This window comes from Myotis myotis, unplaced genomic scaffold (genome assembly GCF_014108235.1).
Source record: "Myotis myotis isolate mMyoMyo1 unplaced genomic scaffold, mMyoMyo1.p scaffold_m19_p_6, whole genome shotgun sequence".
In the NCBI taxonomy this organism is placed as follows: Eukaryota; Metazoa; Chordata; class Mammalia; order Chiroptera; family Vespertilionidae; genus Myotis; species Myotis myotis.
In genome coordinates, this window is record NW_023416368.1 from 66445 (window position 1) to 93885 (window position 27441).

General features: G+C 58.6%; 1 protein-coding gene across 1 annotated transcript in view; it reads left to right on the forward strand.

The window, feature by feature from the left end:
• The first annotated feature begins 19764 nt into the window (after positions 1-19764).
• Positions 19765-27441, forward strand: part of FAM20C (FAM20C golgi associated secretory pathway kinase) — a 34623-nt gene continuing 26946 nt past the window's right edge. The window contains exons 1-2 of the mRNA XM_036314136.1: positions 19765-21280; positions 22864-23042. Of these exons, the coding sequence (XP_036170029.1) occupies positions 20700-21280; positions 22864-23042 (760 nt within the window). The 5' untranslated portion in view covers positions 19765-20699. The remainder of the gene's footprint in view (positions 21281-22863; positions 23043-27441) is intronic.

A 27441-nucleotide genomic window follows, 5' to 3' on the forward strand; every position in this document is an offset into this window, starting at 1 on the left:
GCTCAAACTATCCAGCTTCGGTGTCAAGTGGCAGCTACAGTGGGTTGTTTCATTGTTACTTTTTCTGGAAAACACCCTCCAGGGTCTCTCAGGGCGTAATTACAGTGAAAATGAACACAGCCAGACACACCACTCACAACCTCTGCCGAAGCTGTAGCATGATGGGTGGTCCTTTGTTGAGGAAAGATGGGCAAGTTTATGAATTTCAACAAAACCTACACTATCATCAGTGAGCACAGCCAGCTTAATGGTTCATAAACCAGATGCTTAATTGTTGAGACACAAAAGGTCTAAAAAGATGGCCTGGCATTTCTCCAGAAAATGTTGGTCTGAGAACATGGATTTTCTTGGCAGCCTCTTGTTGCTTTTTCCTTCACGTCCCACTGCCAGCCCAGTGCTCTGGAACATTCCAGACCTGCCTTCTCTGCAAGACTTCTCTGCCTCCTGTTTGTCCTGGGCAGTGGCTGTGTGGCTGCCTGCTTGGCAACCAGGTGCAGGTGCCTAGGCTGGGCCAGGGGTTCTGTCACCTACACTCCCTGCTCTCTGCCCCCCATCGAGCTCAGGGCCTCATATAATGTTACAGAAAACTGGAGAAGAACCAAGCAACGCTTAGAGAGATGGAGTTACATTTATTATTACGCGCGGGCCCAGAGAAAAATGTCTCTAGAATTCTGGGCGAAGTCACACAGGAAGTGTCCTCTATTTATACCTTTTTACCCTCTTTGTCTCCCAAATATGGGGTTTTCCGGTCCCTTCGCAAGTTCTTAAAGAGCCCCTATGTGCTGGGGCTTTGAGACCTCAACCAAAGGCTTGGCCTGGTGCCAGCGCTGATAACTTCGTCTGGGGAAGGTGTAATGGCCTCTCTGAAATGGGAGTAGTCTTATTTTCCTTACTATTTAAGCAAGCATTTACAGAAGCCAAAATGCAGAGTTAAAATTTCAGACAGCAGTTTTTATATAAGATGGATGCCTCAGTACAGCAACAGGGGTTGCAGGCACCTGTGCATTTGCAGCAACACCTGGGCATGGGCTGCACAATGGTTTGCACACAGAACAGTGATTAAGAGAACAGGTTGAAGAGTTGGACAGAGCTGCTGGCACCTGCTGCCTGACCTTTTCTCTCCAAAGGTGAAATGATAGCAACCACCTCAGGGGCCACACAGGAACAGCCTCCACCAGCCAGGTCCCCAGCCAGGCGGCAGCTACAGGTGTCTGTCCTCCAGGCCTCTCGGAAGACTTCCACCTGCCCAGTCCTCCTGTCTGCACCTCAGGGCAACAGGCAGCCCAGAGGCCTCTGATGGGGGTGTGGTCTGCAGCACAGAAAACCCCAGTCCAGGACCTCTTACCTGGTGAGCACAGCCCATGGCCCAGCGACTCGAACAGGTGAGCAGCCAGGTGTTGAACCAGGTTACTCAATTGACTTTTCTACACTGACAAGATCAAAAAGGTGGGACTTGAGGTTACCTGGGGAGGGACACTTGTGAGTGAGAGGTGGACACAGTCCAGTGACATTGAGTCAGAACCAGAGACGGTGCTGTAGACGTCCCAGCGGCTTGAGAGCTGCCGCCTGAACACCCCCCAGCAGGGCCAGAGGAATCGCAGGTCCTCTCAGACACCAGCCTGGAGACTGGGGCTGATGAAGGCTGTGCCCAATGCTATACTGAGGGAGAAAGTGCCTGGCGATAACCACAGGTGTGGGCAGTGTTTTTATTCCCTGTGATTAGGCCCAGCTGCAGACACAGAAACCCAAAATAACAGTGGCCGAAACAAGACAAGTGTATTTTTATCACTTAAAGGAAGCATGGAGGTTGGCATTCCCAGCTCCTGTGATATCCAAAGTGGGGTCACTAGGAACCAGGATGTGCCCCTCCAGCTGCTGTGGCTCCGTACTCCCTCCCCACATGGCTGCTCGGCCCAACCTTCACGTCTGCCTGCTTCCTGGCTTCCAAGGAGGTTTCCAGAGGCTCCCAGATGCCATTCCTGCTTACGTCCCACCTATACTAACTGCAAGGAAGTCTGGGAAATGCATCAGTCATTCAGGTGACCTGAGTCCACCCAAAAGTTGGGAGAACTATCACTAAAGAAGACAGGAGGAGCCGATATGAGTGTGATATTGTGATATGATAAATACAGATTGTATCTTTGTCCCCAGCTCATGCCTAGTGCTCCTACAACCTTTGTACTTTCTACGTATTGAAGGGGCCACAGCAGCTTTCGTGTCAGTGTTTGCACTGTGACCCCCGCTCCTGACATGGCTCCTTGGACTCTCCCGGCTGATGGGAAAGTCCCGTTCTCTTGGGGCAACTCTCAGTGGGTCTGGATCGCTTCAGGTTGGGGACTGGTTGCCCAAAGACCAAAGCCTGACTAGAAGCTTAGAAATTTCACCTCATTCTCCAGAGGGAAGAGGGGCTGGAAATGGAGCTGGTGCCTGTCCATGTTTGCATGATGAAAACTCCGTAGGGGTTGGGATCCTGATAGTGCAGGGTCAGCGAGTGGCTACGACAGGCGTCTTCGGGAGGGAGGGACCCTCACTCTGTAGGCACAGCCCGGCTGGTGTGGGAAAGTGGACCGCGTGGGGAAAGCCCATACATTTGGAGCTGGAAGAGGACTGTGACAGTAAGGAAAGCAGCGCCTGGCTGGTGAGGCTCAGTGGTTGAGTGTTGACCTATGAACCAGGAGGTCAGGGTTCGATCCCGGTCAGGGCACATGCCTGGGTTGCAGGCTTGATCCTTAGTGGGGGGCATGCAGGAGGCAGCCAATCCATGATTCTCATCATTGATGTTTCTATCTCCCTCTCCCTTCCTCTCTGAAATATTTTATTGATTTTTTACAGAGAGGAAGGGAGAAGGATAGAGTTAGAAACATCGATGAGAGAGAAACATTGATCAGCTGCCTCCTGCACACTCCCTACTGGGGATGTGTCCGCAACCAAGGTACATGCCCTTGACCGGAATCGAACCTGGGACCCTTCAGTCCGCAGACCGACGCTCTATCCACTGAGCCAAGCCAGTTAGGGCTAAATAAATATATTTTTAAAAAAGAAAGCAGTGAGTTCTAGGTGGGCTTACCTGCTAACGGTCTTTTTTGGGGGGGCGGGGACAGCCACAGTCATGCCATGAGGAGATGCCAGTAGCCCTGACCTGGCGGAAAGGTGAGGCTAAGGAGAAGGGCCCAGGTGGACGAGTGGGGACCACAGGGAACAGGACCTGTGGACGGGATGGATGTGAGGTGCAGCAGTTCCTCAGGATGGCTGCTGACTGCTGCAGGGGCGAGACTGCAGGGAGCAGGGCTTGGGGCAAAGGGCACTTGGTTAGCAAGTCAGTAACCGAGACGGGTGTCACCACAGGCAGCCACACGGAGACCTGGAGTCACAGAGACCTCCCGCTGGTGCCTCATGTGGGTGTGGAGCAGAGGGCGGTACTGAGGAAGGACGTGCACGGAGGGGACCGGGACCTGCAAGACGAGGTTGTGAGAACAGAGCCGGGAAAGGAGCCTGCGAGCAAGGCCAGCGGCCCAATCACATCGGACAAAACCAGGAAAGTGCGGGAGCCGGGGGCCAAATGAGACAGTTCCAGAAGGAACTGGGCCCCTGTGGTGAGTGCTGCAGGTCAAGCAAGATGTACGCTTGGGTGATGGAGGAAGGACCCACACACCTGCTGACCACGGGCCCGGCAGGGAGAGTCGCGCTGGAGCACAGGAGCCGCGACTGTGGGCATTGCCGTACGTGCAGCCTGCCAAGATGACACCCTCTGGTCCAAGTTCAACAAGAAACCAGGGCACCCCTCCCCCCTCTTGCTCCCAACCATTGATCCCAGAGCCTCGGTTTAAATGGGACCATCTCGGGCCAGCACCCCTGCCTGCCTAGCCAAGGCAGGTCCCTTCCTCAGCCCCACAAGTCTCCTTACCCACGTCCCCCAACATCTGCTTCCCGGGCCCTCAGTTCGGGAGCTCAGAGGGGCTGCCCTGCACCCCAGCATCCACACGCTTCCTTGAGAGCCAAGGAGAGGAGGAATGGAGGAGCCGCTCACCCACAGGTGGCTGGGCCCCCAGGCACCAGGAGCACTTAGAACTGGCCGCACGTGTTTCTCCTGGGCAGGCCTGGCTCTGGGCCTGAGGAGCTTCACCCTTCAGGGCACCTGGGTCTAGTCAAGCCAGGACTGTCCCCTGACCACCAGCTCCAGTCACAGAGCTCCCACTGCCAACAACCCCGAGGGTGGTTACAGCGCCACGGGGGTGTGGGGGGGGGGCACGCGGTGTGAAACGCTGCCCCTCCCCTGTCCCAGCCCCCACTCTCCCAGGTGGCAAGACATCCTGGGGCTGTGGCCGGGAGACTGTGAGGCTGGTGGTGGCAGGAAGTGAGGACAAGAGCACCTGCTCCGATTTCAGGAGGAAAGACGAGAATGGGAAGCTGCCACCAAAGCCGCTGAGTCCGAAGGCTGCAGACCTGGCTGTGAACAGTCTGAGGGCCAAGGCGGGAGCACCAAGGGGCGGCCTTAGCCCTCTCTGGTTCTGACATGACGGTTGGAAAGGCACCGGCTACACACACCTGCCATGGCCCTGGGTGCTCCCAGACGAGCCTGCGGGGAGAACTGCTCAGCCATGTCACACCTTGAGGTCTCTGGGGGACCCACCGAGGGGAGCCCTGGGCTGAGTTGGCCCGTCTGGGTGAAGCGGTGGCCAGAGAGGAGCCCAGAGCTCAGCCTCCCAGCGGGTGTGTTCTCTCCTCTAAGAGGTGGCTCGGGAGGTGAGGAGGGGATGGGGTCATAAGCGGCAATATAGAGCCCTCGTCCCTCCGGCTCCTCAGGGACGCAGATTCTGTTGGGGGCACAAGGCAGGCTGCCCGGCCACAGGATGAAACTCCAGAAGACGTCTGCCAGTCCCAGACCTGGGAGTTCTTTGCAACACAACCCAGAAACTCAGAGAAACCCACCTCTGCCTCTGACCCAGATAGGAAAGCAGTTTCCTGCGAGCAGATCTACTACCCAAACCCATGACTTTAATCAGATGCTTCCCTTGAGAACTGATAACTCAGTGTACTCACAGAGAACTTTGGTTCACCCCAGCATCCTCTGGAGACCCAGGCCCCTGGGTAGTGACCATGACTCAAGAACAGCATAAACGGAAGGTGTCCATTTGCCAAGAAACTCCTAGGTCTCCGTTTAAAAAGTGTCTGCTCAGAGCACATAGGGATGGGTCCTGGCAAAGGGACCTGACCTTCCCAGGAGGGGACAGTCTGAGTAAGATGCCGGGCCAGTGACCAGACCCACTCCCCGAGCCGGAGAAATCAGCCTCCTTCAAAGTTGAGAAGGGGGCTAATGAAACCAGTACTGGGGTGCCCGAGGTGGCCCCCAGGGGGCAGGTGAGGGGCTCTGTTAGGACGAGAGCAGCTCATGTCACCCGCAGAGCAGGTTCTAGCACAGGGCACTCCTGTGCACGCGAACCCTGACCTTTCTTCAAGGTAAATATTAGCTTCTGCGCGGCCAGCCAACAAAAACAGCAGCTGAGAGACATGCCCTTGGGAACCTCAGACACTTTAAACATACTTGTGTCCAGCTTAGTGAGCACTTTGTTGCCTTTGATAACTATGATTTCTTTATCTTCTGGCAAACAAGGGCCAGGGACTTTTTATTTTTATTTCACAGAGTACAGGTTTCTCAGTGAAGCCTTCTCCAGCAGCTGCCTGGCATGGTCCCCGTGGGCCCTGGGGGAAGGGCAGGCACCTAGGGGCAGGCTGAGGGCACCGCCTGCTCAGGTCTGTGTCCTAGACGAAGCCAGTGCCATGCGGATCTGTGAATGGGACACTCACGTCTCTGGGGCCTGGGGGGGCTCAGAGGGAGCTGGGCCAGGAAAGCCCAGATTCTTGAAATGCACGCTGTTCTCTTCGCCTCACAGGCGGCACACTCCACTTCGCCATGGCGAGACTCGCCTGCCTCCCGAGTCAGAATCTACTTTCAGGGCTGGGCGTTCCCAGTCTACAGGCCCAGGATCTGTCAAGGGCCCTCAGATCCCACAGGGCTGTAGGGTGTCCTCAGTGCCACCAAGCCTGGGGGTGAGCCTGGCTGGCGTGGCTCAGTGGTTGAGTGTCAGCCTATGAACCAGGAGGTCATGGTTTGATTCCGGTTGTGGGCTCGATCCCCAGTGGGAAGCGTGCAGGAGGCAGCTGGTCAATGATTCTCTCTCCTCATTGATGTCTCTAGCTCTCTAACCCTCTCGCTTCCTCTCTGAGCTCAATAAACATGTATTTCTTTTAAAAAGACTGGAAGTGAAGAGAAGCCTGAGGGGGGTCTGGGTCCCCCATTCTTTGCAACTCCCACAGCAGCTCTATTTTTATGTTTTCTTTGCTTTATCTACAGGCCCTCATATTTAAAACACAGACCAGTAGAGTACGGCCCTGGTCAGTGTGGCTCAGCTGGTTGGGCGTCATCCAGGCACCAAGAGGTGTTGGTTCAAGTCCCAGTCAGGGCACAGGCCTGGCTTGTGGGCACGACTCCCAGTAGGGAGTGCAGGAGGCAGCCAATCTCTCTCTCTCTCTCTCTCTCTCTCTCTCTCTCTCTCTCTCTCTCTCATCTCATCTCCCTTCTTGTCTCTCTAAAATAAATGGAAACATATTTAAAATAATTTTAAAATAGGGTATAAAATCATTGAATCTAAAACAATGTTTTGATGTTAAAAAATCAAGAGGATAACTTAAAAGGGAGAATGGGTGTAAGCTGCCCGGCCTCAGGGAAGACCTTGCTTATGAAATCTTTAAATGGAGACTTTGGTTTTTGGTTTTTGTTTTTTTTTTTAAAAAAAAAAAAAAAGGAAGAAAGAAAGAAAAGAAAAACAAAACACAGAAAAACACCATTAAGCCAGTTCGGCCTCTGCCCCGAGCCCTGGGAACACAGGTGTCTCTGTCCTTTCTCACCTGGGGTCCGTGCGTTAGGCAACCCTCCTGCCTCTGCCAGTTCCTCCTGTGCCAGTTCCAGCGCCCACACCATCACCAGGAGGAGGAAATGGGCCGCTCGCTGTGGGGATCGGAATTCCATTAATGCTTCAAGACTTCCACTAATGCTCGCTAATTCCAGCGTCATTAGCAGTGCATGCGTTTAAAAACCTCCTCAATGCCAGATGCAGTAATGGGTGTCTTCACCGCCTAACAGGCCATAAAATGACCCGGATGATGGGTGACTGGCCCTCAAGCCCCGGCTGAGAAATGGCCAGGTCAGGGGGGTGGAGGGGATGGTGAGAGGTGGGGGATGAGCATCCAGATGAGCTCAGGCACTGGCTTTTCTGATCGTAGCTGATGAAGAGGTGAGACTATTCACATGGACACAGCCCATTCCCTTAGCTAGCTGGAGACACTCTTTTCCTCAGTAATTACTTTCTCCTCATCATTGAAGGAGAATGTTAATATCATTGATCTTTGTTTCTTTAAACAGGATAAATCCTAATAGGAGGTTCCCGGAGGCCGGTGCCCTCCTCACCTCTGACCTGTCTGCTCACCTGTGATCTCCACAGCAGATGCTGGAGCAAAACTGACTCCCCTCTGGACAGCTCCACTGCGGGCAGCCTCCTGAAGAGCTAGGGGAAGGGAGGTGGGATTACAGAACTAGGAGCTACGGAAGAAAGTCCATGGGCTGGAGCAGGTGAGACGCTCCTGGGGGTCGGATGTATCTGGCCAGCTCCAGGCCCCTGTCAAAGCCGGTCCCCCATGAGGGGCAGTGTTACAGAACCTACAGCGTTTCGCCCACTGGCCGCCAGCAGGCCACAAGCTGAATGCCATGTTTTGCAGAGGAGAAATGAAAGCAGCTCACTGGCGCCAACCGGGAGACTGAGCTAGCGTTCAAAACCCGAGCTCCCGGTGTTTCCCATCAGGTTTTAGAGGCACGATTGGGGGTGAGGGGTCAGGAGTCACCGGCCAGGCTGAGTGCTTCGGTCTGTGCAAGCGTCTGTGGTTTCCTGGTCTGACTAATCCAGCCCTGATGCCAGTGGCTTCGTCACTGCAGTCGGGTGACCGAACCAGATGAGGAACAAGATTCTGGGAACTATTTCACAATGTACATCCCTGATGGCATCTTAGAGCAAGAGGCACAAACGACGTCTCATGACCAGCGGTCGCCAACCGGTGGTCTGAGGACACTGGTGGTCCGTGAGGTCCGAAAGATTGGCGACCGCTGTTTTTAAACATTTTTTCTGGAATCGTGGTCTTTGACTGTCAGCTTCGTGACCACCGAAGGGCGTGAAACGTTTCACTAACTAAAGCGTGTGCATCTCCAGCCGCCAGATCTCCCTGTCTCTCTCTCTGGCTGACCACCTGGGAGTCACCAACAAGGGAGTGAGGAGCACAGTGAGCAGAAGGCGCTGGCACCTGGGGGCTCCTGGATCTGCCGTGGAGGAAGGCGAACGGGCCAAGGATGCAGGAGTTCAACGTGGGCTTCAGTCCATAAAGGGGCCAAGATCCCCAAAGGGACCATTGGTCTGGGCCCGTCGGCTGCTGTGGACGGCAGGTTTGGGTTTCTGAGTGAGGATGGCCTCTCTGGGACCCCAGCTCTAAGGGGCAGCAGCATGTACAGCAGCCTGGGCTCTGGGGAGGCTGACCTCCCAGCACAAGGCAGAAGCCTCCAGAGGCCAGGACGTGGCCAGGCAGGGGAGGTGTGGCTCGCCCTCTGGCCAGGAGGCCAGCCAGTGAATCCAAAGGGCCCCTCCAGCCACTCCAAGGCCCCATGACAACCCCTCACTGTGCACTGACTGCGGCACTTGAGGTCTGACACAAACGAGTGAGTCTCAGCCATCACACTCTTTCTGTCACTCGGCTCGGCCTCACTCTGTGGGTCTTGGTCTATAAAGGGGACACGTGGGTCTGAGAGGCAGCACACGCCCAGTCATCCCCCAGCCCCCGCCCCACCTGTCACGCCATTTACCATTCGGGCCCATGGTCTCGCATGTCACTCTCTCCCTCAACCGTGAGTCCTGTCGCGGACGCAGCCGTGGGCTTTCGCTGCGTCCGGGCTGAGGCCATGCAGGCGTCTGGGGTGTCTACTCACCTCACCGGGGAGAGTGGCCCAGAGGCTAACCAGCGGCCTGGGTGAGGGCAAGGCGCAGAGGATGGCTCCCAAGAGGCCGAGGATGCCTGGGAGGCGGTGGGTCTGTCCGTGGTTTTCCCGAGGAGGGAGCAGATGGCTGTCCCTCCTCATTCTCTGCCTGGGGGCACCAATCGGGCTCAGCCTGGGCCCAAGGGTGCATTTTAGATGCAGATGAGAAAGGAGAAGTGCAGTGTGGGTGTGGGGAGCACGGGGAGGGGTAGCCCTTCCAGGCTCCGCAGAGCCTGGCTGCTCCAGAGTGGGTGCTGGCACCCAGGCTCCGGGTGGGGAAGAGCCGGGGGGCTTCTGAACCCAGAGAGCAGCCCTGTCCTCCAGCCTGAGTGGTGGCTATGCACACGCACACACATACTAGCACACACATGCACACGTGGACTTATGCATACATGTGTACACACATGGACACTTGCATACATGCACACGTACTAGTATAATGCACACATGTCTGTCCCAGGTGCATTCTTCATCCCTCAGCTCCCTCCCAAAGGGCTTGTCCTAATCTCCTGAGACGGAGGCAAATACAGTGTCCACGTCCTGGCTCTCGGAGAGGTCGGGGGCCTGCACATGGATGGCCTGCGCCCGCGGCACCGGGGCTCATTCTCGCGGCTCTGGGGCCTCACCCCTACGTGACCTTGGGCATGTGCTGACCCTGGATGTCCTCAGTTTACCCACGTGTGTGGCGTGGTGGGTCATATCACCGCCAGGGGCCGTGGACACTCCCGGGAGGAGAGGCTGTCTGCATGCTGGCCGGTTTTTCCTGCCTCCCTGTGGTTTTCTGACAAAAGGGAGCATGTTAGTGCCTGAAATGTTCTCACCTCTTGCTATTTTTGCAAAAGGCCTGAACGCGATTGTTAAAAATAGAAATAATGAGGGAAAGCGGACGCTTCTGACCTTGAGCCACGAGGACAGCACCGGCTCCCAGCGCCCTCCCCGCTGGCGGTGATAAATGATCATCGGCTGCCTTTGTCCTTAGCTAACGTCCCCTTGGCCCACAGGGAAGTTTCTGAGTTTCTGTCTTTTTTGAGGGGGGAAGCTGGAAAGGTGCTTCAGCCTAAATAGCGCTGCTGGTCGTTTTGGGGTGTCCTTTGCCTGGCTGTGCTGTGGGGAGCTGTGCTGGCTGGGAGCCAGCGTGTCCAGGCACAACCTCTGTCCTCCCTGCTCCCCTGAGCTGTGCCTGTCCCCTTGCAAAGGGGCAGAGAAGACGGGGATCCCCCAGCACCCGCAGGAGGCTGAGTGCCCTGGGTCATGTGGGAGGTGGGGTTAGGTTTAGCAGCAAGCCATGGGATTGGAGGGCACATCCCGGGGACTCAGCTATGAACATCGCACCTGCAGTGCTGTGTAGCCTGAGCCACAGTCAGGGCTGAGCGAGTCCTAGGCGGTCACCCCACCCCCTGTTGGCAACCTGGGGCCTTGGCCAGGCTGCTGGGGGTGCCCCCATCCTGGGCTGTGGGATGCACAGGCGAGCTCGGTGGTGGTGTGTTCAGCTTTTCATCTTTACAAGTTACTCCTGAGGCCGGTTCTGTGTCAGTCCCCAAGCTGCTTCAGATGGCACATTCCTGGGCCTCTCAGGCATGAATGTCATGACCGCTGTCCTACACTCCAGGTTTGCAGCATGCTTCCTGCTGAAGTGAAGAGGGGTGTGTAGCTGTATGTATACGTGGTGCATGCACACGTGAACATGCATGTGACTGTGAGTGTGGATACGTGTGCAGGCATGTTACAACACATTTGCCTTTGTGTATGTGTGCACTTTCGTGTGTCATGTGGGCACTTATACATGTATGCATACGTGCACACACAGGCACACACACATGTGTCTACAGAGGCATGTTTAGGTGTGTGTGCATGCACTGTCCAGCGGTGGGCGCTGCATGAGCCTTGCTGAGGCCCCGTCTCTCTGGCACCTGCTGCCGGGGCGGAGGAGGGGTAGCTCACAGGCCTAGGTGAGCGGGAGCCAGACCCCAGCACTGCCTGCAGCGAGTGCTTCAGCGGTGGCTGAACGTCCCTCGCCCCAACTTCACACACGGAAGCCTGGGGTGCAGTGTGTGCTGTGAGGATGTGAGGCCTTTGGGGGATCAGCTCTGGCGGGTGGAACCCCCCTGATGGCCTCAGAAGGGACCCCAGAGAGCTTTCTGCCTCTGGCCATGTGAGGACCATGAGAAGACAGCACCAGTGACAGGAAAGGACGATGCAGTGCCTGACCCGGGACTCAGCCACTAGGTGAGGAAGAGAGGTCTGTGTGTGAGCTGCCTGCCTGCAGCATTCTTCTTACAGCAGCCCGAGCTCCCAAGACAATGTCGGATGCACCCTGCCGAGCCAGACCACCTGCGACCAGCCTGGACTCACCGACGGGGGTGCGGGCCATGGAGGTGCAGCCCTCTCCCTCTCTGGGGTCTCCACAGTCGTGGGGTAACATCCTCTCCAAATACCAGAGCCTGGGGGTGCAGGGTGGCTTCCCAAGCCGTGGGATTGGAGGGCGCATCCTGAGGACTCAGCTATGAGCATTGCACCTGCAGTGCTGTGTAGCCTGAGCCACAGTCAGGGCTGAGTGAGTCCTAGGCGGTCACCCCCCACCCCCCGTTGGCAACCTGGGGCCTTGGCCAGGCTGCTGGGGGTGCCCCCATCCTGGGCTCCCCATCCCTGTCCATCTGCACGGCAAAGGCATGTGGGCAGGTCAGGGGACCTGCACTGGGCAGGACCGGGACGCAGGTGTGGAGTTGCCTGGTGTCACCCACTACGCAGTCCTCATTGTGGGCACCAGGGATGTCCCTCTTTTGGCTCCTGCTTCTCCACTTCTCACTACAACATCCATGTCTTCAAAATTGCTGAGGCCTCTGACAGCATCCTTCAAACCTTTGCACCTGCATCCTCCAGTGACAGGAGGGCTGAGACACGACGGGAGACAGACCATCAAGGAGGCTGCGCTTCCCAGGGAGGGGTCGAAGGCAGCCTGCCTTGTCCACCCTCAGGGTCCCCTGTTCCTGCTCAATCCCTTTGCCCCCTGGCTTCTGGGCCATTCTCTGCCTGCCCCCCTCCCCCATCCTGGCTGCTCAGCTGGACCCCGGGAGCTGGCCCCTCTCTGGTGGGACCTAGGGTTTCTTTAAATGTTTGGAGCAGGGCGGACGAGGAGCCAGAGTTGGTTTGAAGGATGTTTAAGCCTTGCCTCCTTCAGCCAAATGCAGTGATTTCCTTGGACCGAGAAATCAGTCCATCTTTTCAAATTCCGTTCAGCTCTGGGAAGGCTCAGACCAGACCTGGACAGGGTGAAGTCCAGCGGGTGAGCAAAGACGATGGGGCTCAGCCTGCACCCCTCACAGGGGTCTGCAGGGGGTGGGGGTGGGGGGGCAGACAAACAGGAAGACTCACTTGGTTCGTTTCCTGATAGAGAATGGGGCTTGGATAAGAAAGTTCAAGTTTGGATAAGATGGCAGAGGAGGGAGCCACACCTGCGTGCTGGCCTGGAACACACCCTTCCACCCATGGGGTCAGTGGTCCTGCCGAGACAGGCTGCTAGGCTGCGCCCCATTTCTGGGCCACAGTGAGTGGGGATCCAGCTCGGCCCACACACACCACGCAGGGCACCCCGCCTCCCTGCCATAGCGCTAATGCAGAGGTTGATAACAGCCGCCTGTCACCCATAAAACCGTTCTGCCAAGCCAGGAGCCATCCTGGAGCTCAGCCAAGAAATGGCCTATAAAAGTCTGAATAATGACCTCCACGCTGACTCTCCGCACAAACGATGATCCAGGCAGCTGTTTGCAGGCCTCTCTGTGCGGTCACCGGGCTCCGTGGCGACGCCTCTCGGCAGCTCCTCCCATCAGCAGCACTGAAGTGTGGAGGCGGCTCCAGTGTGGGGGGCTCAGCCTGTCCTGTCCTGTCCACTTGGTTCTGTGCTAACAGGGAGAAGGAGGGCAGACACCCTCCTGGCCATAGCCCGGGGCAGAGCCTGGAGCCTGCAGAGCACAGACCTGCAGGGGGAGGCGCAGGTGGCGTCCTCAGCCTCAGCGTGGCTGCACCACCCAAAGCCGCAGGGGACCCCCTGCCCCTCAGCACAGCTGCGACCCCAGGGGTAGCCTCACGCCCCCCACCCCTGACTTATCAGCATGAATATTTTTGTTCTGGACACAGAAATTTGAGGGTTCTGAATGTTTTGCTATAATATACTCTCATTTGAACCTTGCACTGGTCTCTAAATATTAAATCTTACTTTCTAATATTCACATTTTCACTCTAATCACAAGCCTATAGATTATGTTCATGCATAAAATAATGCTTGGTGAATGCATTTTAATGTTACAAAACGCCACCTTCTAAAATTACTCCCCTCTTTCCAGGGAGAGACGGAACTCGTGGCTGGCAGCCCCCGGCTGCCCTGTCAGAGACAATTCCCTGCTCTTCATGGTCTGCTCGACTTTTTAACAGGAATGTGTTGAATTTTACAAAGTGGTTTTCAACACTATTGATTAATCAAAGGGTTTCTCTTTGTCTGTGGAGACGGTGAAGTAATCTCTGCCTCCAGGTGACATGGCCTCACCTGGGCAGCTCACCCGGGCGGGCGTCCTCTGCAGAAATCTCTACGTCCCTCAACTTTGGAGCAACATCAGGATCGTGCAAAGTGCTTTCTCCTTGAACTGGATGCCTTGTGCATGACATTTGTGCACAGGTGTGGTCCCCAGGCCTGGCTGGCAATCGAAGCACAAGCGTCTGGTGTGGAAGGGCAGGTCCCAGCTGACCTCTGGGCCCTGGGCAGCATCTGGGCCCTCAGGCCCCCGCACGCCCCCTCTGCTGAGTCATGGTGCCCAAGTCCCCGCACGGAGATGCGGTGAGCACAGCTGGACGCCACAGGCCAGGGAGCAACGTAGGCATCTGGGCTGCCCAGAGGCGCTGCACGGAAGCTGGGTGGGCAGCGCGCTCTCTCCAGGTTGGCCTCGCAGACCGGCTCCTACGGGAACCCACAGGAAGCCCAACCGGGCCCTATGGTCCCAGCAGCTGCAGCCCGGCTCACCTGGAAGAGGCTGCGCAGGTGGGGGTGGGCTCCTCGCTGGCACCCAGTACCTGAGCGCCAGGGGGCTTCCCTGGCACACGAGCCCTGGCGTCCTGGGGGGGAGGGTAGCAGGGGGAGTGAGAATGAGCTCGGCGGACACCCCACATTCTCACCGTCACCTCTGCCCCCAGGTAGCCAGTGAGAGATCCCAGCCCCCTGCCTCTGTCGCTGGTCTGTCCTCGAGGATTAGCCAGCTCCACCACCCTTCCTTTATCCGCATTTGTTCTTGTTTGTTCTGCACGAATCCATCTCTTCTTCATCTGGGCGATGGTTCTTTCTCTAGTTTCTCGGACAGAGAGCTCAGTGCCCTTAGTGTCAGTCACGATCGTCTCCTGTCACCCCCGCCTCCTTGAGCCCCTTTGGTGGTGCCTTGGGTTTTCCACAGGTGCCATTCTCCTTTGCGTTCATTTTAAAGCCTGTGATTTCCCTTTCATTTCCTTCAAACCCCCAAATTATACATAAGCGTGTTTTTATTTGTGGTATTAATTCCCAGGTAGAAATATTTTCCAAGCTTAGATTATATTTTATTAAACTGCATTGTGTTCAGCAAAGATTGCAGATGCACATGTGTCTGTATGTGTGTAGATGTGTGTATGTACATGTATGTAGATATCTGTATGTACAGCCTTGGAATATCTGCCTTTGGAATTCTTGACATGTTCCTTATGGCCAGTAGATAGCTTTTGTGGCTATTTCATGTATGATCAAAAATAATATAAGTTATGTATTTGAATGATACAATATGTAGAAAAATAACATCAAGCTTTTTAAAAATACATTTTTATTGACTTCAGAGAGGAAGGGAGAGGGAGAAATAGAAAGAAACATCAATGATGATAGAGAATCATGGATTGGCTGCCTCCTCATGCCCCCTACTGGGGAACGAGCCCACAACCTGGGCATGTGCCCTTGACCGGAATCAAACATGGGACCATTCCATCCACAGGCTGACATTCTGTCCAGTGAGCCAAACTGGCTAGGACAACATCAAGCTTTTTATTGTTTTACTAGAGGCCAGGTGCACCAAAATTTGTGCACTCAGGGTGGAGGGGAGGGTCCCTCAGCCCGGCCTGTGCCCTCTCGCAGTCTGGGACCCCTCAGGGGATGTCCACTTGCCAGCGGGGAGCATGCTTAAGCTGCAGTCAGGCATCCTTAGTGCTGCTGAGGCGGGAGAGACTCCCACCACCACTGCTGTACTGGCAGCCATCAGCCTGACTTGTGGCTGAGCAGAGCTCTCCCTGTGGGAGCGCACTAACCACCAGGGGGCAGCTCCTGCATTGAGCATCTGCCCCCTGGTGGTCAGTGTGTGTCATAGTGACCAGTCATTCCCAGTTGTTCTGCTGTTAGGGTCAGTTTGCATATTACCCTTTTATTATATAGGATAGAGGCCTGGTGCATGGGTGGGGGCCAGCTGGTTTGCTGTGAAGGGTGTCCTGGATCAGGGTGGGAGTCCCGCTGGGGTGCCTGGCCAGCCTGGGTGAGGGGCTGATGGCTGTTTGCAGCTGGTCGCACCCCCTTCAGGGTGGGGGTCCCCATTGGGGTGCCTGGCTAGCCTGGGTGAGGGGCTGATAGCTGTTTGCAGGCTGGTCAAGCCCCCCCAGTGGGGACCCTCACCCCATGGAGGTTTGGCCAGTGTGGGTGGGGGGCTGATGGCTGTTTTCAGGCTGGCCACAACCCCTTTAGGGTGGGGGGGTCCCCACTTGGGTGCCTGGTCAGTCTGGGTGAGGGGCTGAGGGCTGTTTTCAGGCTGGCCAAGCCCCCCTGGGCAACGGAAGCTCCCACCCTCTCCTTTCTCTCTCTCTCTCTCTTTTTTTTTATTCTGGGATTTATTTACCTTCTATAATTGAAACTTTGTAGCCTTGAGAGGAGCTCAGAGCCAGTCAGGGCGGGCGGGAGGGAAAATCTCCTGCTCGCTCCAGCTCCGTGGCCACACCAGCTGAAAGCAGGTATCTGGGGTTTATTTGTCTTCTATAATTGAAACTTTGTTGCTTTGAATGGAGCTCAGACCTGGTGCGGCAGGCGGGAAGCTTGGCTTCCTCCATCATTGGGGCAACCAAGCCTCCTGCTTGCTCCAGCTCCGTGGCTGCTGGCTGCCATCTTGGTTGGGTTAATTTGCATACAGTTGCTCTGATTGGCTGGTGGGCGTAGCTTAAGATATAGTGAAGGTACGGTCAATTTGCATGTTTGTCTTTTATTAGCGTAGATTCACTTGTTTTGGGGTTTCTTGATCTGTCGTCTTAAATGAGAACAAAGAGGTTCTATTTTCCGAAGACACCCGCCCCCTCCCACTGTGGCTGAGGCTGTGGAATGAAAGGGCCAAGGACCAGCAAGGAGATGGACATGCTTGAGGGTCAGTGCAGGTGGCTCAGGGATGAGGCCACCTTTGTCCCCAGAACAGTGCCCCTCTCCCCACAGGCCCGCATCTCTCAAACCCAGCACAGAGGACTCTGGTTTTATGTTCCATCCCGTGTAAATCCTGCTGCCCAGGCCCATTACCATCGGCCCCCTGCTGTGGTCCACGTCCCAGGCAAGGGGGAAGGCCACAAATCCTACCACGTTCTCTGGGCCACCAGACCAGGCTGAGCCACAGGCCCCAGCGAAGACCACAACCCTCCTCCCCCTGCTGCCCGGAGCACAAGCCCGCCTGGCAGCCCAGCTGCCCACTCGGCTCCCGGAATAGCCTGTGGTCACCAGCCCAGGAGTCAGATGAGTAATCCTGAGGGAAACACTGCAGAATCTGAGAGGTGTGGGCACCAGGCCCTGAGTGGGTGGGCAGGTCCCCCTCTATGCCCGGCAGGATGGGGTGCGTGGGGAGAGGCAGGTGGGGGTGTTTCAGAGGAAGGAGGCTCACCAGTGCACGGGGTGTGCTGCACGCCCCCCCTTTGGAATGTCCCAGCCCCTTCCTCCCCATCAACACCAACCTCAAGGCCCTCATGTTCTTCTGGGCCCCACCCAGGGTCTGAGCATTTTTGGTGCCAGTGCTCAGAACAGCATCCCACAGACCTCAGCGTTCCTGTTCCCTCATGTTCAAGCTTCTGTTCCAGAGTTACTCTCTCAGGGGCCTCGCGACCCCCAGGATGTCCGAGTCCCTCCCGGCTGCCCAGTTTTCCACACAACTCCTGTCGCCACCTGACGGATTACACATTGGCGTTGGGATGCTAGCTTTGGGAGGAAAAGCCCCAGAATTGTTCCCTGGTCTTCAGTGAGCATGCCTGTTAGCCCCCCAGTGGCCCTCTGAGCGAGTCCAGCCGGGCCCAGCCCAGCCTCTGCCCGACAACGAGGCAGAGGCCTGAGGGAGTTTCTGGTGTGTGTGTGTGTGTGTGTGTGTGTGTGTGTGTGTGTGCGCGCGCGCGCATCTATACATGTGCAAGTGTCTGTGTTTGCACATGTACATATGTCAGTGTATCTATGTGTGTCTGTGCATTGTCTGTGTGCATTTGTGTGCATCTGTGTGTGTTTTTAAAAAATATATTTTATTGATTTTTTACAGAGAGGAAGGGAGAGGGATAGAGAGTTAGAAATATTGATGAGAGAAAAGCATCGATCAGCTGCCTCCTACACACCCCCTACTGGGGATGTGCCTGCAACCAAGGTACATGCCCTTGACTGGAATCGAACCTGGGGACCCTTCAGTGCCCAGGTCGAAGCTCTATCCAGTGAGCCAAACTGGCTAGGGCTGTTTGTTTTTTGTAATTTCCACGGATGGATCCATTGAATCAAATCGAATTACTCCTCGGAGCAAAGTATAAAGGTTCCAGCCGAGGGTTTTCCATTCTCTGTCCTCCTGTGGGTGTGCTGTTCTCAGAGTCTCTTTCACCTGTGTCACCTTAACAGGTGACAGCTGAATCCAGGCTCGATGGGGGCTGGTGGTCCCTTCTTTGGCCCGTCTGCACGGACCCAGGGCAGAGCTTAAGCAAGGCCTGGTGCGTGAACTTAAGAACAGGAGACAGCCCTAGCTGGTTTGGCTTAGTGGATAGAGTGTAGGCCTGCAGACTAAAGGATCCAGGGTTCGATTCTGGTCAAGGGAACATGCCCAGGTTGCGGGTTTGATCCCCAGTAAGGGGCGTGCAGGAGGCAGCCAATCAATGTTTCTCTCTTGTCATTGATGTGTTTCTTTCTTTCTCTCTCTCTCTCTCTCTCTCTCTCTCTCTCTCTCTCTCTCTCTCTCCCCCTCTCACTTCCTCTCTGAAATCAATAAAAATATATTTAAAAAAAACTAAAAAGTAAAAGAACAGGAGACGGAGCCTCCAACTGCAAGGCTGTGCCAGGAAAGGAGAGTGGTGGGTAGGGAGGGCACCAAGTCACAGAATCGGGTTCCCAGGGGCAGCTGAGATGAAGCTGTGCGAGGGAGCCATTCAGGGGTCATGGAAGAGTCCAAATACCATCACAGCTCCCAAGGGGTATGGGGTGTAAAATAAATGGCAGGGAACCCCAGTGAGAGCCATACCTGCTGTCCATGGTTTACAGGATGGGCACACCCCACGCCTACTCTGAGGACACTGACCATGATGGGGCTGATGAGGGTGTGGAGGCCACAGAACCCCAAGGCTGAGTGACTACAGTCCTCAGCTCCTCTGTGCCAGGAGGCTTGTCTTTGCTCCCCTCCCCCAGGTGGGGTGGACGGTTACCTCTTGTGCACACAAAAGGAACTACCAGTGAGCGGGAGGGGGACTCAGCTCCAACGAAGAAACTGTATCCACCTCCTGGTCAAGTCCATCTCTCCCCCACCCCAACCTACCCCAGTCCAGCCCTCTCATTCCCCAGGTGAGCAGGGACCCCCTTCGCTCAGCGTCCAGTGGGCCCTGCTGACCTCAGGCACTGGCAGTTGTGAGAGTCAAGGCTAGTGGCAGGGACAATGCACTCCGAACCCACGAGGGAAAGCTGAGGTCCGTGCAGGTAGTGGGGTTCCAGGAGCACAGTGAGGAATGGGGGTACCTGGCCCCCGTCCCCTCTCCTCTGGCGGGAGAGGCTGTGCCAGGCATTACCCACCTGCTTTACACACTGGCCAGGCTCCTACCTTCCTCCCTGTGACTTTGGGGTGACATTCAGTCACACTCCCTGTGGGACTGCGGGTCCAGAGGCTGTGTGGGCCCGGGGGAGGCCACAAATGGCAGTATCGGGCCCTGGGTGTGTGTGTCCAATTCGTGCTTCTGGGAGGCAAATGAGGGTGAGACAGACACACACACTCACACTCACACACACACACTGCTCCTCTGAGCAGCACACACCGGGCACCCCTCTGTGCTGTGACACCCGCTTGGGCTCTGGCTCTGGCGCTGCCAGAGTGAAGTCGCAGGCGCGTCCCCAGAGGGAGAGTGGGGCCCAGGGAGAGTGGGGCCAGAGGGAGGGTGGGGCTGGAGGCTCCCCGGGGCTGGAGGTTCCCCCGCCAGTCCAGCCTCCGCTCCGGATTTGGGTCAAAAACCGCGCTCCGCGCTCCTCCGTTCTTTCCGGCGACGGCCCGTCACCCCTCCCCTTCCCTTTGCCGCGGCGGGGGCGGGGGGCGCAAGGTCGCCGTCTGGCGGCGCAGACGCCCAGCGGCTCCGGGGAGGGACTTGGCCGGGTCTGGCCCTCGGCGCCGGGAGGAGGCGAGGAGCTGAGCTAGCGGCAGGGCTCGGGGGCGGGCACTGGTCCGGGGCGCAGCGAACCGACCGGAGGGCCCGTGGGGACAGCGCGCGGCGAGGGGACCCGCTCCCGCGGCAGGAGCCAGGCCCGCGCTCCGCCTTCCGTCCTCTCCCGAGCGGCGCCGTCCTCTCCGCGAACACGGCGGGAAGGCGCCCTCTCCTTGCGGGCCCGGAGCTGCAGAGGCATCGCGGGGCGCGGCCGAGGGGTGGAGAAAGGAGAGGGAGCCGATCGGCCGGGCGGCAGTGACTCGCGGGGCCGCGGCTCCGCCAATCTGCGGGCGCTGACGCGGGGGGCGGCTCCGCGGCGTTCGGATATCTGCCCGCCCGGGTGCGGGCATCGCGAGGCTCCGCCGTGGGCACTGCGCTCGGGTCGGCGCTGCACCTGCCGGGGATCGCCCGCCGCTCGGTGTGCCCCCCGCCCACTCCGCCTCCCCATCGGTCCCCGCGGCCCTGCGCCCTCGCTCCCCTCCGGATCCCCGCCTCCGGGCCGCAGCGCGAGAGGGCCCAGCCCTGCCCCAAAGAGCCGCCCTTTCTCCACCGCCCGGCCCGGCGCCCGGCGCGGCCCCGGAGCCGGATCGGATTGCGCCGAGTCGCCACCGCCATCCCCAGACCGCGCGCCCCGGGCAGGAATGGGGCGCCGCATGGGCCCCCTGCGCGCCAGATGAGCGCGGTCGGCCCAGAGCCGGTCACTCGACTGGGCCCCAGCTCCGCGGACGAGGACCCTTGGGCCCGGTCGCCGAGGGCGCGGCCGCTCCGGAGACGCGAGAGGGACCGACCCGAGATGGCCCGGCCGGCGCGCGCTTGGGCGGTGGGCGCTTCCCACGTGGCGCGGGCCTGCGAGCATCCCCGGAGCTGGTAGCTGCCGGAAGCCAGATGCACCTTGATCCGTGCGGCGCCTCGTTCGGGCCGAGCCAAGCCTAGAGGGCGCGGGCGGGCGCTCCGAGGCGCCGTGAAGATGATCCAGGTGCGCCGGTTCCGCGTGCTCGTCCTGATGGTGTTCCTGGTGGCGTGCGCGCTGCACATCGCGCTGGACCTGCTGCCCCGGCTGGAGCGGCGCGCGCGGCCCCCGGGGGAGGCCGGCTGCTCTTGCGCGCAGCCCGCGGCAGAGGCGGCGCCTGGCTGGGCCCAGGCGCGCGGCCGCCCCGGGGAGCCCTCCGCCGCCGGCGACGCGGGCTGGCCCCACAAGCACACGCTGCGCATCCTGCAGGACTTCAGCTCCGACCCTTCCTCCAACCTCACGTCCCACTCGCTGGAGAAGCTGCCGCCCGCCGAGCCGGCCGAGGGCGCCGTGCGGGGCCAGGATCCCGGGGCGCCCAGACCCCGCGGCCACGCTCACCGGCCGCTGCTTCGAGACCCCGGCCTCCGGCGGCCCGTGCCGCCGCCCGGCCCCAGCGGGGACGGCTCGCTCCTGGCCCGGCTGTTCGAACATCCGCTGTACCGGGTCGCCGTGCCCCCGCTGACCGAGGACGACGTCCTCTTCAACGTGAACAGCGACATCAGGTTCAACCCCAAGGCGGCGGCGGAGAACCCCAACTGGTGAGCGGGTCCAGGGCCCGGGGTGGACGCCGGTAGGCCCGGCCCCTCAGGCAGCCACGCGCCCTTTGAGAATAAAAACCCGCCCGTGTGCCTTCCCCCCAGAAAAGGCCCTTCCGCGCCCCTGGCACTGTGTGCGGGGACCCACGGCCAGAAGGGGAGCTTGTGGGCCACCACCGGCCACCCCTGCCTCTTGTCCCTGCTGCCTTTGTCTCAGAAAGGGCTGCGTCTCTGAGAGGGGCAGGTGTGGAGCTGCCCCTGGGTCAGCTACCCAGGCCTCTGGGCAGGGGAGCCAGGGAGGGTCCTGCCAGGCCCTGGTCCCGGGCTTGGGAAGTGAGGTCAGGCCACGAATGAATGAATGAATGAATGAGCTGCGGGTGGAGTGAGCGTGAGCCCAGGGAGTGAGGGAGAGCCCGACCTGCCCCTGCTCTGTGCCCCTGCTCTGTGCCGGGAGCCAAGCCTGCTCTGTGCGAACCTGTCATTGAGGACCCGTTAGCCGAGGGGTGTGCGGGCTCCAAAGGGCCCAGGAAGGGCTCTCCCAGCCGCTGTGCCAGTGCCAACCGCGTGGGGCGGCCTGGGTGACAGCTTCATGGGGAGAAGCATCTCTTTAAACTGTCCTGGTCTAAACCCTCCCCCCAAGGCCCTCCTCAGCTGCAAAGAGCAAGCTGAGCGGATGCTGGGAGCAGGGTAGTAAAATATTAACCAGCAGTGAGGCCGGAATAAACAGCTACCTGGGGAGGTGACCCAAGCCCGGGGGCGGCCAGGAGCCCAGACCTCTCCGAAACAGCCTTCTCCTTGGAAACTAGGCCGTGTGCTGAGTCTGAAAGCCCCAACATGCATGCTTGGGGTCTTCAGAGGAGAGAGCCCAGAGCCAGTGTTCGGGGGGGTAGCCCCACCCTTCGTATCCACTGTGGTGGGGACTTGGGGCCAGGAAGGCCACATGCAGGTGAATTATACCTGGGACAAGTCCACCTTCCTCCCCCCAGCCCAGCAGGAAGTGGGATCCGCTCTCCCCAGGCGTGTGAGGACAGCCTCGTGGGTGGCAGGTCCTGCCTCCTTCCTCTCTCCCCACCCACGACTGCCCTCGTTAAAATTAAATTTAGTCGGTTGCATCAGCCTTACCCCTGGTTGCTGGAGCCAGAGCAGAGTTCCCAGGGAAAGTTTCTGACAGGCTGGGCGTGTCAGACTTGCACATAGTCTGTGGTCAACAATGAGCTTGGTCCCCCCCACCCTCACCCAGGAGCCAAGGCCCTTGCACCCCAAGCTGACGTCATGCTGTCTGGCGGCCTTGGTGACCCCAGGACAGACATGCTGGGGCCTTGCGCTGAGCTCCTGGTTGCTCCTGCTTTAGTTACAGCTGTCTGGGGCTCGGGGGTAAGTAGGAATTACGGCCTCTAGAGATGTGATTAGTCGTTAGAGCAGCAGCCACAGGAAAACACAGACCTGGCATGGCCCGTTGGCACAGAAGCTGCGTTGGTTCAGACCCAAAGTTAAAACCTTGGCGGCAGCGGCCAACCCCCCCCCCTCCGCCTCCCCCCAGGTTCCCCATCTGCTCCCTGCTGACTAGGGTCCCTTCATCTCCATAGGCCGCACGACGGCCCCGAGGGCGAGGACTTCGCACCCACGGGGGAGGCGGCCGTGGACAGCTACCCCAACTGGCTCAAGTTCCACATCGGCATCAACCGGTACGAGCTGTACTCCAGGGACAGCCCTGCGGTCGATGCCCTGCTGCAGGACCTGGGCGCCCAGAAGATAACCAGTGTGGGTAGGTGCCTCGCTGCACGTGCTATGGGCACGTGACTGGCATGCAACGGGGTCTGGGGGCCGGTGCCCCGGCTGGAGCATCCCCATCTGAAGCCCACAGGCCTGGAGGAGGGGACAGGTGGTGTCAGGCCACGTGCAGTTGAGGGGATGTGCACTCAGCTCTTCCCCAGCTGAGGAGGGCACAGCTCTCGCCACCAGCAAAGAAGGGACACCTCAGGGTTGTGCCCCTTCCTCCACGTGGGGGCTCAGGGGAGCATCCAGCACTGCCTGGGTTGGGCCGCACCCAAGCTTAGCCGGGGCTCTGCCCTTCCATATGGATGGGCAACCTAGGCTCCATTGTGCATGTGCAGCCCCGCACTCTGGTTGGCAGGCAGCCTTCCTGAGCACCTTGGGATCTGCTGAATCGGACAGAAAGGGCAGCGGTTACTGGTTCTGGGAAAGCGTGTCAGCAGTGGTTTCTGCCGCGCGTGGAGGTCTGAGCCTTTGATCTCGGGCCTCGGGAAGGCCCCAGTGTCTGCAGTGGCTGGAGACGCAGGGGGCTGGGCAGATCCCTGGGCGGGAGCACCATCCCTGGCAGATGCCCGCCTAGTGGGCTGTGAGTGAGGTCTCCACTCTGTGCACAGGGCAGCAGTCCTGGTGCTGGATGGGCGCCAGCCGCCCGGGGCTGTCCTGGTGCTGACAGGGCAGTTAGGTGCGGCCTCTGAGACAGGCAGGTGAGCTCCAAGTTCTCTAGAGTCTGCTCTGGGCTCTCTGCTCGGCCTGAGCTGCTTGCTGGGGGGAGGCAGACGGGCGGCTCCTCCCAGCACGAGAGGCTCACCCTGGAGCAAGCGGTGGTCTCCTCACCCAGTGTGCTGCCTGGAGGAACCTGAGAGCCACTCCCGTGCCCAGCGCCGCCCCGCCTCCCTGCTGGCCCCGCCAGGGTCAGGGCTCGGGCCTTGCTGGGCAGCAGTGAATGGCGGGGATTGTCAGGGAGAGCCACCGCCAGGTGGCCCTTCCTTCTGAGAGGAGTGTGGCTGCTGGGGAGACGTCCGGTGTCTTCCCACCTCCTTCATCTACTCAGCAGACTTTCGTGGGCACCGCCTGCATTTGGGCCCGTCCTGGTGGTGGGCAGTCGAGGATGAATCCATCCTCGAAGTGATTCTGCTGCCTCCTGACCTGAGAGTCCCAGGGAGACGGAAGGACGCACGCGGACCAGGAGCAGATGCTTTAAGCGCTGCATAGACCCAGGCCAGGTGTGTCGGGGAGACGACCCCACCTGGAAGGAGGGTCTTCCTGGAGTCTGGACTCAGCCGGAAGGGCAGGCTAGAGGAAATGGGAACATTTTAGGGGTTCCTGCTGCTGCCGTGTGCGCATCCCTCCGCCAGTTTCCCCACTTGTGCAGGGGGCTCGTGTCTCTCAGGAAGGTTGCATCTTATTCTAATAATATGGTGAGCGTAACAAGCCTGTAAAATATTAACTGGTGCTCGCATCTGGGCTTCCATGCCCCACCCCCACCCCACCCCCACCTTGTCTAGGGCAAATGCAGGGTCAGGGTCAGGGTCACGGTCAGGGACAGGGCTGTGAGGGTACAGAGCCTGGGCCACCTCCCCTCAGAGAGCAGACGCCTCCCAGCCCTCACTGGACACACTTGGTGCCGAGGGCAGGGCTCCAGAGCCCGGGGCAGCTGCGGGGGGGGGGTATGAAATGGAAGGAAAGGAAGACAGAAGTCCCAGGCACCGCAGTGAGGGCATAAAAAAAGACCCTCAGTTTAAAGAGCCAGAAACCCAGCCTTCTGGCTGCCACCCTTCAGGTAGGGAAACTGAGGCCTCGGGCGGGGGGGGGGGGCCGCAGAGGCTGGCCTGAGGCTAGGACATCCCTGTGCTCCACTCAGGAGTCTGCCCTCAGCCATCGACCCCGGGCAGTCACTTTAATCATTCATTGTTCACATTATTACACCTGGACCCGGCGTGATTCCTGTGACGTTCGAGATGCTTTCTCACTGGATGGTCCCCAAAGTCGCCAGCTGAGAGCCACTGACCGCTTCATGAGCGTGTGTGGCCAGTAGGGCTGTGTTCGTGGCCAGGCTCCAGGCTCCCGGCAGGGTGGCCGCCTTCAAAGGCTCAAGACGTCATCTCCTCTGTTCAACTTAGGCTTGGGCGTGCGGCACCTCTCGTCAGCACGAATGAAATCGCCGCCCTGCATGGTCATGGCCACAGTTAATGGCTCTGCTCTTGGGATGACTTACAAAGGAGAAGCCACGTGGCCGGAGAGGACTCGAGCAGCCTCTTGCCGGAAATGCCAACGGGTCAGGACAAACCCTCGCTGGTCCCTGAACCAAGGAGAACAGGCGCCCCCCCTCCCCTGCCCTGGTCCCTCGTGGAGGCAGCGGAGTCCAGGGCTGACTGGCTGGATGAGCAAAGGCTGTGTCTGGGGCCCTCAGCTGCTGCCCTGGGTGCCAGGGGCATGGTTGCCCTGCCTCCTCCCAGCACCAGGAAGGCACAGGGCGCCTCCTCCCCAGTGCAAGGCGGTCGTGAGTCCCAGTGTCTGGGGCCTAGAAGCAGAGAACGGAAAATGCCCAATGAGCCAGACCCCCCAGACCCAGCGCTGAGGGGCCATAGGTCATCCACAAGCCGAACATGGAGAAAGCAGCAACTAGCGGAGCCCCCTCAGCGCTCCTCCAGCCTCTGGTCCAAGGTCAAGAACAAATGTCCAGCCCGGCCAGCGAGGCTTAGGGGTTGAGCACTGATCTGTGAACCAGGAGGTCACAGCTCCATTCCTGGTCAGGGCTCATGCCAGGGTGCGGGCTCGATCCCCATGGGGGGCGTGCAGGAGGCAGCCGATCCATGATTCTCTCATCGATGTTTCTGTCTCTCCCTCTCCTTTCCTCTCTGAAATCAATGCAATAGATATTTAAAACAACAACAAAAAAAGAACAACAGCCCTGGCGCTGACGCGGCGTCCCCGCCCCGCACCTGCTCGCTCCATTTAGCGCAGACGGCAGCTGTGGCCCCGAACCCAGCGGGTGTATGTTCCAGTTGTTCCTCGGATCCCAGGGAGGAGCTGGTTTCCACCCAGCAGTGCTCTCAGTTCCCTTTAAGTACAAAGTTCTCAGAACCACAGTGAGCCATCTTCCAGAAAAGTGGGCGCCGGGCCGGCCGGCAGCGATTTCAGCTCCGCCTCCCGAAGGCATGGGGTGGTGGCCTGAAGTCGGCAGCACTGGCGGGTCCAGGTGGGTTAGTGGTCACGGGCGTCTCGGTGCCGATGAACCATGAATTGCAAAGCATCATGGAGACCTATGAACGCATATTAACGTACCATTAACGATGCGTGTTGTTGATGACCATCAATCAATGTTAATTACCAACATGTTACACTCGGTTGGGGATGTGGCTTGAGGGTTAGGAATGACTGAGCTGGACGAAGGGTCGCGGCCGGAAGACTGGAGAGCAGGGCGCGCACAGGGGCACCGCGAGGGAGTGGCCGTGGGTGGGTGTGGAAGAGCTGGCCTGGATGCCCGGGTGCCCTGCGTGCTGGCGACTGGGTGGAGGCTGGGGAGATGGAGAGCAGGTGGCAAATGATGAGGGACGTGGTCAGTGAGAGCGACTTCTGAGGCCTGGCCATGGGATGTGCCTAGCTTGCCGCCCGTGGGACCCTTCTTGGGTCCCTCCCCAGGGCTGAGGTTGCTGTCCACCGGGGCCCCTGGAGCCCAACCAGGTGAGGCCCCTGGCAGCTCCGCCCAAGGCCTTTGCCTGCACACCTGGTGCCTCCTCACATTGGCCTCTGCTCTCCTGTGACAAGGTCGCCTCAAGTCGCCAACCTCGGTCTGTCTATGAGCAGAAACCCCAAACCCACCCCCTCCTCCTCATGGCCGGTCTGTGCCCAGCTCCGCTGCTGTGGCCCTCGGGCCAGCCACCTCCCGGGGCCCACCCTGCCAGGGAGAGCGGGCTGCCCATCTGGGCACAGACTCCTGCGCACCCACCTCTCCCCAGCAGGCCTTTGCCAGGACACCGGGCAATGAGGTGTGGGTTTTGTAGGGAGACAACACCAGATTTCAGAGCAGAATTTGAAATGTCTTTCCTCATGGCCCTAGCATGGCCACGTGAGAGGTGGATGCCGTGGGAAGGCACAGCCCCCAGAGGAGAGAAAGGTGGTGCCCAGGACCGGGTGATGGCGGTGTTTCTGGAGTCCTTATTGGAGCCGAAAGCTTTTCAATTTCTAACTAGTGGCCCGGTGCACAGATTTGTGCACATTGAAAGGAAATTAATTAGAAGAAATATTTTAATATCATTATTCGCCCTTTCTCTATAACAGAAGTGTCAACCAAATTCACGATCGACAATGACAGATCAAAACACACGCATGCGATTAGCTCCAGCTCGAGCTTTATATGTATTGCACATGCGCGAGTCAACTTAGCCTTT